Raw genomic sequence first — 19,624 nt, 5'->3', positions numbered from 1 at the left:
CCGGCAGTGATTCTTCTCATCAGTGGAAATTCAAATAAAATGCATTTTCTTTTTTCAACGGCAAACAGACTAATAAAACCATCAGCAGTGAGTCCTGAGATTGTCTTTCTTCTCTTTTTTTGTCAACATTGTATTTACTTAAGATATGCATTGGACAAAATAACAGAACATTGATACAAAAATCATTTAAAATCAAAATGTATAAAAATATAAACTATATGTGTATATATATATGTATGTATGTATATATATATATATATATATATATATATGTATGTATATATATATATATATGTATGTATATATATATATATATATATATATATATATATATATATATATATATATATATGTATGTATATATATATATATATGTATGTATATATATATATATATATATATATATATATGTATGTATATATATATATATATATATATATATATATATATATACACACACACACATATATACATATATGTGTATATATATATACATATATATATATATATATATATACCCAAAATAAAATAGTATTGTCTGGGAGATGGGATGGATAAAGGTAGAAGTGGGTCTGCTGATGATTTGGATAGCTTGTCTTCTTTCTGCAACAACTAAATGGAAACTATCAGACAGCAGGACAGTGATGTCTTATTTCCAATGTACTCTTCTTCAGTAAATTCAAGCAGCCAAGTAAGCTTTCTAATGATCTTACTGATTTTTATAACAGTGGTTTAGACCTCGCCATAGTGCTCTGAAACAGCTCGAATCACAGATGTCAATCAACTGTGAGAAATGTCTTCTTTCAGATGGAGTGGAAAGAAAACATGAAAATGAATCTGTAGATTTGACCTAAATACACCAAAAGTTAGCATTACATAATGCCTCATTTACATATTCAAACATAACATTTCAGAAAACAAAATGACGAGAGTATCCTAACGTGAGTAATCCACTGGTTGAGTTTGGTCAACTCTTTTAGAAATGCAAACAGAAATATGGAACACATCATGTTACCTTAACGCATGACTTTTTCCATTTAGGAATTGCTTTTTAAAAATATAATCTTAATAGAAGGAAAACCCGTCTGCCATGGTGGCACTGCCCTGAACCACTGTGTATGTGTATTAATAACGACAACGGACATGAGCTGTGTATATGTAAAACATTTATTTTATTGTGTGTACAAAAAGTAGTTCAACAACAGTTAATCATGAATGAAAACTCACATTTGGCATGCTGCCCCTCCCAGGTTAAATGTTGTCAACAGAAATATCACAAAGTCACATCTATACTGTAGCACAACTGGTCACACCGAGTCGGGGAACAGCCCCTCCAGGGACACAGCTTACTGGCTCAGAAGCTTTTCCAAAAATACTCCTGAATACATACATTTTGGCCAAAGTTGGCCATCTTGTTAATTTCTGATTCAAGTTAAAAAATTACACCTCAGCTGCAAACTGTGCTATTGTTTAAGGACGATCATGCATACTAATATGCAACATGTAGATCAAAGAAAGTTGTTCTTGTTGAGACTGAAGCTTCATTATTTGACATCTCAATGGAACTTACAGTGATTTGAAAGAGAGTGACCAGTGTTCATGAAAAGGTTGGTCATTTTAAAAATATATTGCAGAGATCCGCTCAATACACATTCATTCTTGTGCTACAATCATGAAAATTCCTGGAGGGACTGAATTAGCATTCCATATGTCAGAGCCGTACAGTATTAACTTTAATGAGTCAGTTAATCGAACACTGGCACACTTCAGAGCCGGTCAGCTGGACAAGAAGCCCGTCTGAGGCCGAGGAGACAGAACACTGCAGCAGTAGTGTTCAGTATCTTGAAGTATCTTTAAGGTAATAAACACCCAACCATAATCATCCCAAATCCCAAAACACTCAAATAAGAAATGAAGTATATGGTGGTGACAAAGTGATTACATAGGCGAGTACTCTATAGAAAAATAACTAGCGATGTAAAGCACACACAAGAAAATATGGAGTTTCTGCAAGACGGCACACGAGGCTGAGAGCAACAGTGTGTGTGATGCAACACAGGACAACTCTGTACCTTGTGAGTACAATGTTCTGCCGGTCACAAGGCTTCTCGTAACAGAATACCTCTGAGACTCACAGCAGTCACGCTGCTTCGTTCTGTCCCATCAGGGACAGACTCTTATTACAACAGAGCCACATGGACACACAAGCAGGAGTTAAAGTAGTTCCTTGGCTGTGGACCTACCTACTAACTCAACCTCTCATACAGGAGAGGCTCCTATCACTTTGAGAGAGGACTGACATCAGTGATTCCCTGGAGAACGGTTACACATCAGCCACTGAAGCTGGTGACCACTCCTCAGATGTCAGGGGGCAGTAAAGCTTTTCATTCCACTGTGTTGTTCGGAGGAATGCTGTTAGGATACCTAAAGCGAGCCAGCAGACGGACCGTCACATGTCTCGGCTGTCTTTGCAGCAGAGGGATGCTCATGTAAGGACCAAAGGTTTGGACTTCAGCTATGATGGGAGGAACATTTGTGATATTGGGCTATATGATACAAAATTGACTTGGCTTTTCTGCGAAAGACATAAATAGGAGGAAATCTATCTAACCACACAAACATTTTATTATAGATGGGAAACACTTAAAAGCTTTGATTATGGATAAAAAACACTGTAATGAAGACCTGCCCATGGTTTAACACTAAAGTTAGGAGCTCATCATATCTTTATGGCGCTTCGTCTCAGGAACTCAAAAGGTTCTTTCAGTTGATTCCTGAGCAACAGTTACAGAATGTGTTCTAGACTAGTGAACCACCGACATGAGAGTACTGTTACTGGTCGGGGTGGGAGTATTCAGCTGCAACACCAGTCTGATCCGCAGCTGTTAGCATTGCTAGCAGTGTTTAGGAAAACCACTCATTACAGCAGGTCCAGAAATGCAAAGGGCAGTAAAAAGAGTCAATTAGTCCAAACATTCTTATATTGTCTTGAACAGTAAAAAACAATGATGAGGAAATGGACAAGATCATATCAAAAAAATATATAGAATGGGGAAGTGAAAGCCAACGGAAGGGGAAGGCTTCACATGACGACACACTCTCTGGAGGACACCTTTCCCTGTGGAGAGAAACGATGAAGATTATCACGAGGAACATTTTATCAGCCATATATTTTTTATATATATATATATATATATATATGTGTGTGTGTGTGTGTATTTTACGGTCTGGTGTACAGACTTGATTATATGCAATGCGGCTGAACTGGCATTTGTCACTGTGACACGTAGCATTCACAAGCATCCTTTTATGCATCTTTATGAAGGGACTAACACAGAGCCCCGGTCACGTTTCAGTAGAGGTTGGGAGTCAACTGTAGCATATACAGAAAGAGGAACTAATCAGAGCTCGCCTGTGGTTTGAGGTGTGATAAAACACCTGACAGCACGATATCAACCACCGTTTGGTTTTTCCACGAACATGGAACTGGCCTCTTTGATATAAATGGTGTGGACAAAATAATAAAAACACCTTTCGATGAAACTCACCGTTTCTGCCTCTTCCTCCTCTTCCTCTCCGTTCTCGACCTCCACCTCAGTCTTGGATACGCTCCTCGTGGCCACCTCCTGCAGGACAGTCAGACTCATGACTCAAAACACACAGCCCAGTGCAGAGCTCCAGAGCCAGCAACCAAATCAAAGCACTAAATCTTTACCTCGCCATCAGCGTTGACCAAAGTGGTGATGATGTCATTTCCTGTGCCCCAGGAGGTCTGGCTCTTCCACAGCAGGTCAGATGGTGGACTGTGGGCCACGCCAGCATCAGCAGACCACACCTGTACACACACGATGCAGGTTAATACATCACATGTTCAAAGACCGCAGACACAGAAATAACATTAGCCGATACTAAACACTCCTAAACATCATCAATCAGCTGCTTTTTATACCACGGAGGGATCTCAACCTCAGCTCATCAGCACCCTGAGACAGAGGTGTGAACTGTAACATCTACAGCATTCACTGAACTGAACCGTTAAGCCTGGATACAAATTATACATATATTATATTATACACCTATATTAAACAAAGTAGGGGTGGGCGATAATTTGTTTTCTTTTAATAGAATCATATCGTGATTAAATCATATATCAATATACCTTGATACACAATTAAGACGCCTCAAGGCAATGTATAATAACAGGCACATGCTAACTCAAATTTATCAGAAAATTTGATTACGCACGGTTCGGTTATTTCCTATAGACACATAGAAACATACTCTATGCTTATACATATAGAATTGGCTGAATGGCTCAGCCCCGATAAAGAGTAGCAACTTGTCTTCTTGATATTTCTCACCGTCACGGACTGCCCAGCCTTGAGGACGAACTTTGGGGAGAACTTGTAGACGATCTCGTCCCCATCGTCCACCTGTCTCTTCAACCTCCAGTTGCCCAGCGGCTGGTCCTACAACACACAAGAAAACTTATACAAGAACTTTTGACAGAAGGCCTTAGGGTCACTTTGTATTCTACCTGTAATGACCAGCATTTACTGCCATCGTAGTTGAATAAATCCAACCTTAATGGAGTCTTTGCATCACTATGAGGCCAGTCTTACTCACCTGAGCGCTATCATTGGTCAGTGTGACTGCGTTTCCATCCATATCAGTGGGTGATATGGTGACTGCTCCGCTCGCTGTGGCTTCTTCAGACACCAGCAGCTGCCCCTCTGGCACATCCTTAGCCTCGGCCTCCAACCTCTTTCTTTTGGAGGAGCGGGAGGAGGAGGATCCTGTTAGCCTGGAAACGGTGACTCGAGCAGACGGGCTGGGGGACAGCTTCAGTCTGAAAAGGGGAAAACCAGTCACCAGAGTTAATATTGGAGATACACCAAATCCAGACAGGGCCCAAAACAGTCCGGCTTGCAGGTGGTTGGGCGACAAACTTATTGATCAACACTGCCTAGTTCGATCTAGGACTTCATTTGCATTAAGTCATGATAATGCAAAGGTCGATACAGCAAATGTTCCGTCAACCGTTTCATGAAACTCGTGGCCGGCTCTCTTGCTCTCCGTATCAATGAATGGGATTGGTCACATACCTCAACGGATTTGGTGGATCTCCACCTGTAATCCTATCTGTCCCCCCCATTACACAGCAGGGCCTGTGTTGTTAAGGACCGACAGAAAGGACCGAAAAGCCACAACGCTAACAACAACAAAAGATCTGTTCTTGCTAGTTCCAACCTGGTTTACACGTTTTCTCTGCACCGTCTACTGGAAAACCAGGACACAACTACGCCGGCTGCCCCGCCCTAAAGGCCTAATCCTCGTGTGTTCTCCTGTGAACCAGAGTGTGTTTCACCGACGTGTGTCTGACCGTGAGTAGTCGGGTCTGTGACGCAACTAATCAGGACCCAAGGAAGCCATGTGTGAAGTTGTTTGTGTGAGCAGTTTCCTGAAATTGCACGTTATGTCCCACAACATTCCATTAGTCAGAGAGTTATAATGATTGTAATCAAAATAGCAATGACCGACTACATGGGGGAAACTCAGTCAAACTTCTCGTCTGGAGAACCCCGTCATCTCCAACATTTAGCTGTTTCACATAGTGTGTGTGTTGTACCTGTGCTCCTCTCCCTCCAGCAGCTTCCTGTATGCGTTGATCTCCATATCCAGAGCGAGCTTCACGTCCAACAGCTCCTGGTATTCGCTGAGCTGAGCGTTCATCCGGTCTCTCAGTTCGCTCATCTCTTGCTCCTTTCCTTCCATGGCACGGCGGTGCTTGTCTCGCTCGGCTGACAGAAGCTCCTCCAGCTCTCTGATGCGATCCTCTGAGGCAGCCGCCTTACAACATACAAGTGACCAATCAGCATGACCATTCATTAATAAAGCTAATTAGCAATAGAAACGCTGAAGCTGAATAACACAAGGACCTGACATGGTGAGGTTTGTGTTCCACAGCAGTACCTGTTTCTGCAGGGCGCTGAGCTGATACCCAAGGCTCTCTATTCTCATACGGGACTCCTGCAGCTCCTCCCTGGCCGAGCCCATTGCCTTGTCATTGATCTCAGAGGACACCTTGGCGTTATCCAGCTGGAGTGAGAACAAGACGGACTTTGTTAGTGAGTCAACGCTTCAGAGATAAAAGAAAAAGAAAAGGATTTGTGGCTCACCTTGGCCTGGAAGGTTTGCTCCAGTTCCCCCTTATACACAGAGACCTGCTCGTCATGTTGCCTCCTCAGGTCCTGATGGGATCACACAAACATTACTGTTACCAATTCTCAAACAAAGGCTCTAGTTTTGGTGATTATTTGAGAAAAACATGATTTTCAATGATTTTGGGGTTCAGAGGGTTAACGGGTGAAATGCAGCGCCCACAGACACTTTGAACTGTGTGGAGGGAAACTCATGGCATTCACTGCTTTGCCTCTGCGATTGGCTCTCGCTGTTGTCAAGCAACCAACAGTATATAAGGATTTCATATATTCATATCAACCCCATATTTGCATTCTTCATCACTGATATTACTATATATGTATCCATATATTGCTTCTATTGCCCCCCCCCACAGATATGAAAGCGGTCACTATTCATCCCAACATACCTGTAAAGCCGATGCCAGTTTAAACTCGTAGTCGTGTCTGAGTCCAGAGTCCACCTCCACGACCCTGTGCTCCTTTCGACGCCGAGACTCACGCACCTCCTGAACACAAGGAAGACGATTAGCTAGACCAATAGTTCTATTATTCATTTCTACACGAATAAGGGAAACAATGATTCAGGGTTATCTCCATGCTATTGGCCTACACACACTCTTACCTCTTCAAACATGCCCTTCCTGAACTCCAGCTCTTCACTCAGTGACTGACAGCGGTTCTCCGAGTCTACACGCATCAGTGTCTCCGCCTCCAGCTGGCGCTTGGCAACAGCATGGCTGTCCTCTGCCTGTAAGAAATATCAGCACAAGGAAACTCAACATAGATTGGACTGACGGAGCCTTCATGAGCTATCCGTGATAGAAGAACCGAGAAGAATTCAAAGTCGGTGTGGATTCAGGTCCTCTGAGTAGGGGAGCGGTGGGATGAGCGTGGATTCAGTTTTTGGTTCTAATTGACTGATCCTGAATCTGTTTGTTTTTGTATTGTTCCCTGTCGGCACTTCTTTATGTCGGGTGTCTTTATCTGTGTCTTCATGTGGGGTATTATATAAATAATTACTTATTCTACGATGGTCAATTTGGACGTGTAATAACCTAAATATGTATACCTTCAGATTTTTCATTTAATTTCCATCACAGTGAGTGATGTAATCATGAGGGAGCACTCCGATCTTCCTGCATTTAAAATGTCACTTAAGTGTGAGTACTGCAAAGGATCATCAAAATATACTGCAAGAACCAAAAGTAAAAGTACTTATCGTGCAGAATGGACCATTTCAGAATAATATCTATTACGGTGGATTATTGATGCATTCATGAGTTCATCACTAATGTTGCAGCTGGTAACAGTGGAGCTCATTTTAATTACTTTATTCACTTAATTATATACTACTTAATAACAGATCACCATTTATATATTTTATATTAAGAATCTGAAACTGCAAAGTAACTAGTAACTAATAAAGTTACAGAAAATGGAAATACTCAATTGAAGTACAAATACCCTCAACATTGAACGTAAATACTTAAATGTACTAAGTACTACATTTCACCAATACTAGAACACAAAGTTCTTCACAGACTTAGCATTTTAATTCAGGTATCTAAATCCACCAGAATGATGCAGTTAACTTAAAAATGTACAACATTTTCTTCTGGGGAAGTGCTCCCCTTCAGTCTCACAATGTCCTGTAGGAAAGACGTCTCACCTTAGCCAACAGGCTCTTGACATCAGCCAGCTCAGAAGTCAGAGCAGCATTCTGGCTTAGAGCTGTAGAAAGAGCTGCTTCGCTCTTGTGCAGCTGGCCCTCCAGACCACTGGCCCTGGACACCGCTGCAGCAAGATCCCCATCCTTCTTCTTAGCACTGGAACACATGGACAGAGGAGAACGCAGTTATGGCTTCGTACTGCTCGCTGACAACAAACACTGATCTGGTCTCCAGATTCATCTGATCTCAAACAAGGTGACCTGTGTATTGTATATATCACCTGCGTGTTGTTTCTTCCAGGTCCGCCTGAGCCTTGCCCAGGTCTATCTGGAGCCTGGCTCTCTCTCTAGCAGTTTCATCCAGAACCCGTCGAGCATCAGCTAACTCTGCCTCATACAGAGCCTTCAGGCCGGTCACCTAAAGAGAGGGACACACAGTCATTACTGTCATAGATGGCCTGGCTGGGTTAAATACAAGTAAAATGACAACACACTATTCACACACATTCAGTGTATGAATGGGTGAATGACGTGTAGTGTGCTGTGCTTTGAGTGGTCAGCAGACTAGAAAGGCGCTATATAAGTACAAGTCCATTTACCATCTTATAGTCTACAATTCTCAATTCCTTTATGTACTTTCACAAGGACGACCCACTCACTAGCTTAACTCCTTCTTGTGAGTCCTGGGTATGTACATTCCAAGACAATCAAAAACACATGTAGACCCCGGTAGCGGACAGGAGGCATTGAGACCGACAGATATATATTCCACCACCAGTTCAGGTACTTTAAAAGGTTCTCTATGCCACATTCAGTGTATTAATACAGCAGAAAAAAAACACTGTTAGCTCTGTTGTCGTTGTTTGGACTGTTAGCGCCGTTTGCTGCGAGCCATGTTGAGAGCCATTGAGAGGCAATAGCTGCTTTAAGTGGCTTTATTCTGTCCACTGTGCTGTCAGTACCAGCATTTAGTGGACGGACTGGATTTCGCTGCAAACATTTCACGGCTGAGATGACTGTGGTCACAACATTTTCTGACATATTACCAGTGTAATGACAAACAGAACAGCACCAGGAGGGAACAAGTGAAATTAGAGGGTCCGGTAATGATAATCCAAAGCATACTATAGAGAGAAGGAAGCTGCCGGGAGACAGAGTCGGTATGACTTTAAAACATAATTTAAAGTCTCTGCCTGGCGCTTTCACTTAACCGTCAAATGATGTGAAGTTGCACAAAAAGACAAAAATCATAACTCGCTCATATTATAGATTGGCGCGCAGAACCACCCGCCTTAATCTTCCCGGTTCCGTTACGTTTGAATGTAGATCGCGCGTGCTTCATTAACTGTGACAAAGTTAAGTTATTGCAAATGGGCAGCTATAACTAACGAGGGTTAGTTCCTATCCATCTATTCACGTGGACGTATTGTTTAACGCTCTATAGCTCCGCTGGAGCTCTGGTTCACGTTACTGGCCAGGTGGTTTGCGGCTGAAAGAATAGTTGGCTCGTTTTTGTTAGACTCACCTCTCTAGTAGTCACTTCCTCTTTCTCGGACACTTTGACCATCAACCGGTCGTTCTCCAGTTCCAATGACCGAACGCGGTCGATATAAACGGCCAACCTATCGTTCAGGTGCTGCAAATCTTGTTTTTCTTGTAGGCGAGAGATCCGGGTCGGGGAGAGGGGTGTCGAGGCCGCCGTCCGGCCAGCTTCACGGCTTGGGGTAGCTGTCGCCATGACGGTTCTTTCAACAATCCTAAGTTTGCTTCTTCACTCCGTGAGCAATAAAGATACACGTATCTACTCCGGTCGTTAGACAGGGACGCAAAACCAGTTTATCTCCTTAATCAGCAATTGGAGGTCAATCAATGAGTCGAGTGCTCATGCAATGTCTCAGAGTAGAGTAAAACCCGCTGAAACACTGATGTGATTCCAAGATGGCCGACCCCTCTATCAAGACCGCGCCAAAAGCAGAGACCGCTTCCTGCCTCGCAATGGATGATGGGAGAATGGGAAAGAGAGGAAAAACCCACACATGCACACTTCTTGTTTAGCAAGAATGAAGTACAAAGATTTGGCATTATTTTTTTAACATGTTATATTTGGATTCTTTACCTATGACGGGCTAAATACTATAAATCTATTGCTTATTATTGCCAAATTCTATATACATAGATGTAAGTTTACGAGCTAGAAAGAGTTTGAACTGTACATAAAACTATTAAACGCCGTTCTAACAAAAAGGCCCTGAAAACTAACAGCATGCATTGCTCGTGCTCACAGATATTCCCTTTTTGATTAATATTATTTTTATTTTCATTTACATTTTGTATGTTTTTATTTCTTTCTATATTGTTCTACAGTTGCAGCTGCCCTCCCTGGCATGTAGATGTGCAATTTGTAAAATAAATTTCAAAAAACATCCACACACACATTCTTGTTAAGAATCTACAATCACATATACATACATGCAATTGTACACCGTAAGGAATATTCTACATCCATGAATGAGTTGAGAATGACAGCTGCTACAGATAATAATCACTTTACTTATACAATTCAGTTAAAAAATGTGTCTATGTAGTTTAGTTTGTTGAACTAGTTTTGCTCAAGCTAAGTGGAACACATAATGAAGACAAGAAAAAAGTGTTTTTCTGTGTGTTATTTTCCAGGAGACCATTCTCCAAAGCAAGCCAAAACTGTCATCAATAGTGTTAGTTATGAAAGCACATAGGTTTTACCAGAACATCTTTACAATTGGACAATGCAAAAATGAATGCACAACAGTACACTCTTGGCCTCATATTCTAGTTTGTTAAACAATATTTCAATAAATAATGTCTTCATTCAAACGGAATTCTTTAAAAAAACATATCATCAGAATTCATATTTGTTCTTTTTCTACATCCACAGTATTAAGGTTTCAAACAACCCCTTTGGTACTTCCACCAGCCTGGACCACAAATCAAACAGCAGTACCTCTTCCCGGCCGGTCGGGGCACTGCTCTAGTGGTGCACAAGCAGAAGTGTCTTCCGGGTCAAACCTTTCATTACCCCGCCTTTCTCCTCCAGCAGTCCTTCCGGTTTGACCGCTATCGTAGACAGCAGGTAAGATTAAAATGTTGAAAAATATCAGCTAAAAGCCAAGGCTAATCTCCGCCATCCGTCCGTTTCTACCGAACAAATTGAAGCTACGGTTAACTAATGACTTCACCTAACGTCTGAGCCCAGTATTATAGAGCAACAACAAGTGAAATAGCTGTAAATTTGTAGCCCCGTCAGTGACTAACCAGCATCCATGTTTCTGTTCGTTCAGCGCACTCAAGAAGCCAACTATTCCGTATTTAACGATATTTACAGTCGCGATACGATGCAGTATGTACGGAGACAAAATAAAACAAGTTACATTTTTATGCAAATAAACTACGTTTTCCCGTTCATGTTACTGTGTTACTGCCGCACTCCTAATGTTACCCGGTAATTCTCGCATCCTGTGTCGTGTGAAACATAATGCCTTATTTCAGTTGACCAATGCGAATGATGCGCTGTAGTTGTGCTTTTACAGTGAAATGCTGTTGTTCGGTCCATTCCAAAGTGTCAGTCCCCAAGCAGCTAATGGGAACCACTTGTTAGCGTCTGTCCTCATGCTTGTTTGCTTTTTCCTGTAGACATGGCTATTCGCTACCCTATGGCTGTTGGCCTTAACAAAGGCCATCCAGTCACCAAGAATGTGACTGCTCCCAAACACAGCCGCCGGCGTGGGGTGAGTATCTGTCTGTTGTTGACTGTAGTGACTACTGGACATCTTGTTCAGCATTTCTTTCCTACATCATGAACTGTAGTTTTCAGATGCCACACATGACACCATGACGTTTTGCAGTTTGTGCATACAGATGTGTGAAATCTTCAGCTTTTAGGTGATTAATGTGCGATTAGGAACAGACACGGAACGTTTCACAGCTGAACTTCACATCAGATCGGTTAAGATTTGTATTCATTATTACATCCACATCTTGAGCTGTGTTCAAGCTTTGATCAACAAAACTGCTAAGCGTGGGCAGCTAGCATCCTGGTCCAGTTTTTCACTAACATTACAATAATCCATGTAATGGACATTTTTAATGTTTTCAGTTGATTTAATCTTACCTTTCTGACTGATTATTGTTTTAATTATTGACTTAAGCTTTGCCTTTATCAGGGTCGGTAAAAGGATGCTAACTAATTAGCAGTGTGCCGCTCTAGTCCTGGTTCGGACTAACTGGGCGCTGCTGGTTTTTCGGGGATATTAACTTGTTCCAGGATCGCCTAAATTACCATTAATAATGTCAACACATTCGGGACTGTAGTTCAAAAGACAAGCATATTAGCACTACTGTGTAAAAGACAATTTTGGAGTAAAAGATCGTCACCCAAACGCAACTCAAGTGTTCTTACTGCTTTCTCTGTCACTTTCCTATAGTAATTAAATATTTAAATGACCATATCTATTCATGAAAATTGACATGTAGATTCTTTGATATATAGATATTAATATTATGTAAACTTCGATGGCGGTCGCCGAATAAAATGACAACGAAAAGACCTGACAGTGCCTCTCACCCAATACGTCCAAACCAGGCCAATGGCGGGTAGCGCAGTCCGAAGAAGGACAGAGACGTTAGTGTTTGTCGAGTCGCCCTTAAAGTGCTCTCTTGTCATTAAATGGCACTGGGATCCGGCTAACGATCGGCTCAAGTTGTGGTCGGCCGTCAGTTTGTTGGGTCATGTCACCAGCCTCCATCCAAAAGGATTTGCAACATGATTGTCGCTGGTAGTGTGAACGCTGCATGATTCTGGTGATATTCAATCCTGCAGCTGACCGTTAACTTCTCTCATGAAATTAGTACAACGTTAACCATTTCAAGATCCACAACTTCTGCTACATGTCCTTTTTTAAAGCTGTGGCTCACAGGGCTGATGTGAAAGTTTGATGAGGAATGTTTTCAGTGTTACTTCCAGGCTGCACATACACCACCGAAGATATCATATATGTTATCAATGGAGTCTGTAGTCATCCCAGTTCAGATAAAGTGGACCATGTTTAAAAGCTGTCTTTCCTCCACAGCGTCTGACCAAACACAGCAAGTTTGTCCGGGACACGATCCGCGAAGTGTGCGGTTTCGCTCCGTATGAGAGGAGAGCCATGGAGCTGCTGAAGGTGTCGAAGGACAAGAGAGCCCTTAAGTTCATCAAGAAGAGGGTGAGTTGGCGTACTGGTTGTAGCAGCATGTTCCCGTTTCTTCTCCTCTACTATCGCTATTGGCCTGGTGGAAAATGGACTTTCACACAAAGCTTTATTATTCTAATGCAGAGTTAATATTTGACACTCGTTCTTGTGTTGAGCTTTTCTCTGAGTCGTGTGTTTGAGGAATGAGTCAGTCTAACGTTGCTGTATATCCTCCACAGATCGGCACTCACATTCGTGCCAAGAGAAAGAGAGAAGAGCTGAGCAACGTGCTGGCTGCCATGAGGAAAGCCGCCGCCAAGAAGGACTAATCTGTCACTTAATAAAACGTTTGCTAAACTACAAAACCCAGACTGCTGGTCCGTTTGTTTTGTCCATGTACATGCATCCCTGCTCCACATTGAGCCTGTTCTATGTGGAGGAGGATGGGCTTTCTTTTTGGGAAAATTATCATTAAACATTCAAAATAGCAACATGGTGATCACAGTGGTGCTATTTAGTTTAAGATATTGATACACTTGAGTGTTACAATATTATGTTTTGTGATACTGTGTCAATTCTCAAACAGTAGATTTTGAATAGTTTGTATGCGAAGATTGGTGAGACAGTGGCTAAGATCAAACAAAAAGTAGTGCTTTGATAATACACAGTGATAAATGCAAAGACAGATCTCACTGTTATAATTGTGTAAAAAAAGTAGTCTTTACTCGGATTTGATGCACATGGTGTGTTCATAACATTTTGATTTTAAAAAAGCAATATGTCCTTGCTTAGATATCGCAATATATTGAATCCTAACCCCTGTATTATGATCTGTCATCACCACATTCTTGCCCACAGCCCTGGGGTTAATGTATTTCTAAGCTAAGGCAAACAAAATGTTTGTTTCAGGTCATTATACACTGATGAAAACTAAACTACAAATAAATCCTTCACACTTTCTCAAGTATAATCACCTAACATGCTGCATTAGAAACGTGTTCAGTGTCACACAAATATAATTTGAGAGGTAATGTACTCTGAACTTCTAGTATTAACGGCCATCTGACGGAGATTGTAGCAGATTTCATTGAAAATGAACTCAAGATTCTGGTGTCCATTTGATTCATTTGCTTTTACTTCATCCTCTCAAGATGCAGTCAAAGTCTTAGTTTTTCATTCATCATGATAATGAATCAGCTGTGTAAGTGTCTACATTCTTGCCTGTCATATACCAGGGCCAAATCCCCATGTCGCCCCTGCGAAGTTCGTGAGGGTTTAGGGATGTCCCTCTGTCAAATCGTCAAGTGTTTGAGGGCTCTCTCGCAGACATTTTGAGCATTTATGAACACTCCGTAAGTCAGCATGGTATGCTGATTTACGGAATAAGGGAATTACCCACAAGTCATAGCAACGTGACGTTGTAATTGAATCTGTTTTGACAAAAATGAGAAAATATATTATTTTAAATGACCTCTCATCTTGTGAGGAAAGAGTCTGGAAGACGTTCAAATCAGAGTACAAAGTATAAAATAAATACCCGTAATTATACAAATTATTTTTTGTCGTTTTCATGGTAACGTGATATGTTGCAGCAAAGTGATGTCCCATTCGTATTTACACCATTTCAAGCACTCACAGTCTCTCACACTCAACCACTTACCAGGTGATGTCAGTAAGTCCTTGAGGGTTCAGGGTTTGAGGCTTTAGGGGGACATTGGGATTGGGCCCAGGTGTAGAGTCCCTGTTCTCTAATATGTGGACTACACTGCCCCCTTTTGGCTGCTGGTACTACAGCATCCACGTGTGCTACATGTTAAAGTGGTGTCCTCAGTTCACCCATCCTCAGTGAAGCTTTAACCTTGAAAGCTGACACAAATCCATGTGTACTGGTTCTGTCAGGGTGTGGCACTTCAAAGAAAGTGTTTTTGGCGTTTTGTCCGAGGTATGTTTACTGGCTGGATCCACACAAGGTATAATTACCTGTAACCGAAGCCACTCCTTAACAGCTACAGTTTGAACTTCAGTATAAAGTCATTCCACTGAACTAGTGTCACTGACATCTGTGGGTTTACAAAGTCCAGTCACATTGTTTCTTCAGTGCCACCATATGCACAATTTAAGACATGTCTGGTAGTTTGTTTGAACTGACTAAAGCAAGAATATCAATTGGGATCCATAAAGCAGACTTTGGTTAAAGCTCTACTTCATATTAAATAAGAGGCGAGAGATTCTGTTCCAAAGAGATTGGAAAGTTATCTATCAAATGCATTCTTCTGTCTCTTATGTCATTGTTTTTACTAATTAAAAAAGGGTTTATGCGGTTTGCATTAAAGAAAAAAAAACTGGTGCGACCTTGACCCGATTCAAACCCGGGGGAATTTTGAGAATTACAGCCCGAACCTGGCGGATTTCCTTTGGAATCAAATTCTGCTTAATCAATGCACAAACTGCACAATCCATCATGTACAGCCACAAAAAACATGGAGCCTGTGTTACATTTACATTTAACAACGTTGCAAAAGTGATTGTCTGGGCATGAGAATATTTTCTGAAAACGACAACACAATAAAAACATCAGGTAGATCATTTACATCTTCTCCTCCAAGTCTGCTAATCCCAGTGGATCTGGTTCATCCCTACACCCAAGTAACTCTACCTTATTATGTCTTCTTTTTTTATTGTCCCTATTGATAAATCAATTTTTTTTCAGGATGATTTTCTGTGAAAAATGACTATTTGAAAAAAAAATTCAGGTCTTAAGAAATCCATGGTTTTTAATTTGGGAAAATGTACATTTTCACATGAAGTAATGGTGTCCTCCTCTGCAACAAAATCAGGTTTTAGTTTACATCTGTCCAATGCAATCACTTCATCATTTTATCCTACACAATTAGCATATGAATTCTTGAGTTATAGCATCATGTGAGGTCACAGTGACCTTTGACCACGAAATTGTAATCAGTTCATCCTTGAGTCCAAGTGGACGTTTGTGCCAAATTTTAAGAAATTCCCTCCTGGCGTTCCAGAGTTATCGCGTTAACGAGCATGGACCGGACTACTCACTGTTACTGCTGAGGTGGCATACAAACAGTGTCAGTTGTTCGTTCAAGTCACAGCATGTCATGCCCCCCTGTGCAAGCACAGCACATCTGCTAACTGGTAACAGACACCTGCATGCAAGCTTTTGTGGGCATAATAAGTATGACACCATTGGCAGGAATTTACAGTTATTTTTTAACTATTTCAGCACAATCAACATTTAGAAAAAGTGCGCAGGTTCTCCATTTCTGTCTGCAACACAGTATTGAACTAGAAAAGAGCCCTCAGAGGAGTGCAGATCTCTGCCAGGTGTGTCTGCAATGACCACTGCTGTAATGTTTGAATGAATACAAACCACAACTGTCTAACCCCCTGTCCAGACCGCTACAGTATCACACACGTTTTTCACTCAGACGGGACACAACAGATACGCTAACGTCTGCGCTGTTTGTTTAGTTGTGTTAGCTGTTAGCTGTGTTAGACCAATGGATATTAACTCTGTTTGCCAAACACACAGCAGGAATGCGCTGCCCATCGGCTGCTAACAGCTAGCTAGCTCTCCTCCTACTGACATGACTGGAGTCAGCGTTTATCTCTTGAGGCCCCTACTAATCGGGTAAGAGGAGTGAGGAGACGGCAGTCAACGAGGCTGTAAACAGTCAGTAAAGTATGTTGTCAATAGAATGTGTTTTCAAAAAGTGTGAATCACTGCAACCACACACTGTCCTTGAGCATACAGACATAAACGAGCACAAAGAATATTGATGAGTCGAGTGGTGTGCCAGATTAGTCATGGACAGACAGATACAGAGACACACACAGGACCAAATACATAATCTCCTGGCAGAGATAATAATATTAGTGTCCATCAACAGCACACTAAAAAATCAGGCTGATTTAGTTTGCATACTTGTTTAGATTTTCTTTGTCACAACATAGTGAAAACCTGTTTAAAATGAGAATGTAGTGTGGAGTTGAGGCACAGCTGTAAATATGACAATTAGTACATGTATCAGTCAGAGACACTTATGTCAAAGAATTGTCCATTTGTATCAAATGTCTCGACAGTTAGATTCAACAGAAACGAATCGGCTGTTTGATGAAGCGCTCAAAGAATAGTCTGAGGAGTTGCTGTTTGTTTGATCTTTTTGTATTGGCACCAGTCACTCTTAGTTTCTTCTCACTTCGGTAAACACTTCAGAGCTCTGTGACTGCTGTAAGAACTGCACTCAAATGAGACCCAGCATAGAGCATCTAGACCTGAGCATCACTACATGAGCTATTGGATATGTTTGGAGGACGTTCCTGAAGTCTGCGTCGCGTTCTCAAGAAATTGTCGTTTACAATTTAAGGACAACGCCCAGTGATCCAACACAGTCGGTACTTTCCCACATGTGACGTCAATTTGACTGAATACCATCAGCCTGTGGCACAGTGAGCAAAGACAGTTAACAGATGTCCTGACAGGTTGGTGATGACACATGGAAATCTATGGAAGCCCTGAGAGGCAAGTGAGAAAAAAAAAAATGCCCGTTTACTGTGTACACAGACATTGTTGTTGATGTACTGTATTTAGTTCTTATGACGTAATCACGGCCAGTGTGTAGAAAAAGTAGTCGCCTTGCTTGGTTGTGCACCTCTGAATTTTTGTAACTTGGTGTGCACGATCACGTGACTGTTTATTCACTGATAAAAGCACTATTTACATGTCTCTAGGGATTATACAAAGAAGACCAATTTGTTTTTAAATACTTTAGAAACAGGAGGTCTTCAAAATCTTCATTTGAGTAAATATTGTGCAGCCAAATCAAATAGTTTACAGGATATTCAACCTTTGTTTCTTTATAATACATTTAATAACAACCTCAGAAAAAAAAGAAAGGATTTCTGCATCTACTTTCTGCTCCAATTCACATTTCTTTCAATGATGATTTAAAAAGTGTGTTCAAAGCTCCCCACTATTCTGTGAACAGTGTGGACTTTGTTTGAGCGGCTGACCTGAGCTCTCATGTTACAGTGCCACAGGTTTCCATTACTCAAGGGTCATGTTTCAGTCAGGTGAATAGCTGAGCAGAGAAAGGAGGAGGAGGAGGGGGAATGTGGAGGGAACTGCCTGGTAATAGAGGAAGGCCACGATGACCTGACAAACCAGAGGAAAACACACAGAGGAGTCCCCTCTCTCCCACACACACACACACACACACACACACACACACACACACACACACACACACACACACACACACACCTACCACAAGTACTGCGAAGCCATTTGAGTTGTGACCTTACATGACTGGATGAATTATTGCGAAATATCATGAGTCATTACTTCACTTGTTTGGCAAATTACAGTACCATTTTAACCTGTGAACTTTTTAACATACCTCCCATTCTGAAAGAAACGAAAGAACAGAAAAGTCTTCCATTTATTTGAAGATAGAGAGTAACTTACACACAAAACACAAGTACAATAAATACACATTTTTGAGTTAGTGAATTGTATATATTGTAACTTTATTATACTATCAGTTGATAAAAACATAGAAAGACCCTAAATGCTACCCGTCTTGGAAGCCTTACTGTACCACTGAACAGCTTACAGCGTACTGAACTCGCTGTCTGACTGAGCTCATTGTCGATATCAATATTACCAGGTTCTAAAGAAGAGTCATCCACCTGCATCGGAGAATGAACTCCAGATAGGAGCAAGATGAGACATGCCCTCCATTCCAGAGCCAAACTGTTAACACCCAACCATTGTTCCCAAGAAATTATGTTTTTATATCAATAACTTGTTTTGACAAATAGGTTTTCAGGTAAACAAAGTGAAGGAAGTGCAAGGTTTTTTGGGGCAGTCTAAACCCGCCTGTAAATGACTTTAAACAAATGACAAATCAAACAGTGTAATCACATCATCATATATTATTAGAGCTATGTTATGTTAACATAAGTTACAATTGTTGAGAGGTATTTCAACAAATACTTAAAAATGTGCTTCTATCTGCTGTTATTAACCATATATTATGTGTTTATAAAGGGCTTATAAATGCTTGGAGGGGGCTTAAAGTAAACAGTAATGCTGTCTAATGGATTGTAGGTGTTTCTTATGAGAGACCACTGTCTCTCAACATTAGATTGACATGCAGGGAGCGTCACTCTGCCGACTGGATTAGTTTCTCAGTAAACATTGCTAGACATGTCTGAACTGCTTTCTCGGTCTGTTTTGCCTTTGTTTGTGTGATTACTCATACTTTTCATTAAGCAGCAGACAGACCGGTTTCCACCACTGAATAGAATTACTACACCCATAAGGCCACACCAATCATATCACAGTACAGAGGAAAACACAGCAGTGCGTTTGTTGGTTCTTTGGTAACAGCGAGCTGCACACCTGAATATGTTTTTTTTTCCTTTTTTCCAACAATACATTTCATCATCATACATTTATTTTGGGATATTTGGGCACACTTTGGGGAAGATATTCACCACCTTCACTTTAATCTCAT

The 19,624-nt window shown here is 41.2% G+C and overlaps 2 protein-coding genes across 2 annotated transcripts; one reads left to right on the top strand and one right to left on the bottom strand.

The window, feature by feature from the left end:
- Window positions 1-1,149: 1,149 nt before the first annotated feature.
- lmnb2 (lamin B2) lies at window positions 1,150-9,835 on the bottom strand. The gene is made up of 13 exons (XM_068707759.1): window positions 9,398-9,835; window positions 8,154-8,290; window positions 7,873-8,029; window positions 6,826-6,951; window positions 6,611-6,709; window positions 6,180-6,251; window positions 5,974-6,099; window positions 5,630-5,850; window positions 4,627-4,849; window positions 4,362-4,469; window positions 3,716-3,835; window positions 3,549-3,626; window positions 1,150-3,118 (listed from the first exon to the last, which is right to left on the bottom strand). The coding sequence occupies exons 1-13, from the start codon at window positions 9,608-9,610 to the stop codon at window positions 3,083-3,085; spliced, it is 1,716 nt and encodes a 571-aa protein (XP_068563860.1). The 5' UTR covers window positions 9,611-9,835; the 3' UTR covers window positions 1,150-3,082.
- Window positions 9,836-10,874: 1,039 nt separating this feature from the next.
- Window positions 10,875-13,444, top strand: rpl36 (ribosomal protein L36). The gene is made up of 4 exons (XM_068707762.1): window positions 10,875-10,981; window positions 11,542-11,636; window positions 12,978-13,112; window positions 13,319-13,444. The coding sequence occupies exons 2-4, from the start codon at window positions 11,544-11,546 to the stop codon at window positions 13,406-13,408; spliced, it is 318 nt and encodes a 105-aa protein (XP_068563863.1). The 5' UTR covers window positions 10,875-10,981; window positions 11,542-11,543; the 3' UTR covers window positions 13,409-13,444.
- The last annotated feature ends 6,180 nt before the right edge of the window (window positions 13,445-19,624 follow it).

The sequence above is a fragment of the Cebidichthys violaceus genome, unplaced genomic scaffold (genome assembly GCF_023349555.1).
Source record: "Cebidichthys violaceus isolate CVI_PGR_0920_01 unplaced genomic scaffold, fCebVio1.0.p SCAF_13, whole genome shotgun sequence".
Lineage (NCBI taxonomy): Eukaryota > Metazoa > Chordata > Actinopteri > Perciformes > Stichaeidae > Cebidichthys > Cebidichthys violaceus.
The sequence above is the reverse complement of the archived record's forward strand: the minus strand, read 5'-3'. Positions and strand labels throughout refer to the sequence as shown.

What these genes read in the sequence shown, in the direction of transcription:
- lmnb2 (XM_068707759.1), bottom strand. Translation starts at nt 9,610, where the DNA reads ATGGCGACAGCTACCCCAAGCCGTGAAGCTGGCCGGACGGCGGCCTCG. An exon ending in AGGAAGTGACTACTAGAGAG is followed by an intron (nt 8,291 to 9,397) that starts GTGAGTCTAACA and finishes CCCTCTCTTTAG; the next exon opens with GTGACCGGCCTGAAGGCTCT. An exon ending in GGAAGGGCATGTTTGAAGAG is followed by an intron (nt 6,710 to 6,825) that starts GTAAGAGTGTGT and finishes CCTTGTGTTCAG; the next exon opens with GAGGTGCGTGAGTCTCGGCG.
- rpl36 (XM_068707762.1), top strand. Translation starts at nt 11,544, where the DNA reads ATGGCTATTCGCTACCCTATGGCTGTTGGCCTTAACAAAGGCCATCCA. An exon ending in AACACAGCCGCCGGCGTGGG is followed by an intron (nt 11,637 to 12,977) that starts GTGAGTATCTGT and finishes TTTCCTCCACAG; the next exon opens with CGTCTGACCAAACACAGCAA. An exon ending in TTAAGTTCATCAAGAAGAGG is followed by an intron (nt 13,113 to 13,318) that starts GTGAGTTGGCGT and finishes TATCCTCCACAG; the next exon opens with ATCGGCACTCACATTCGTGC.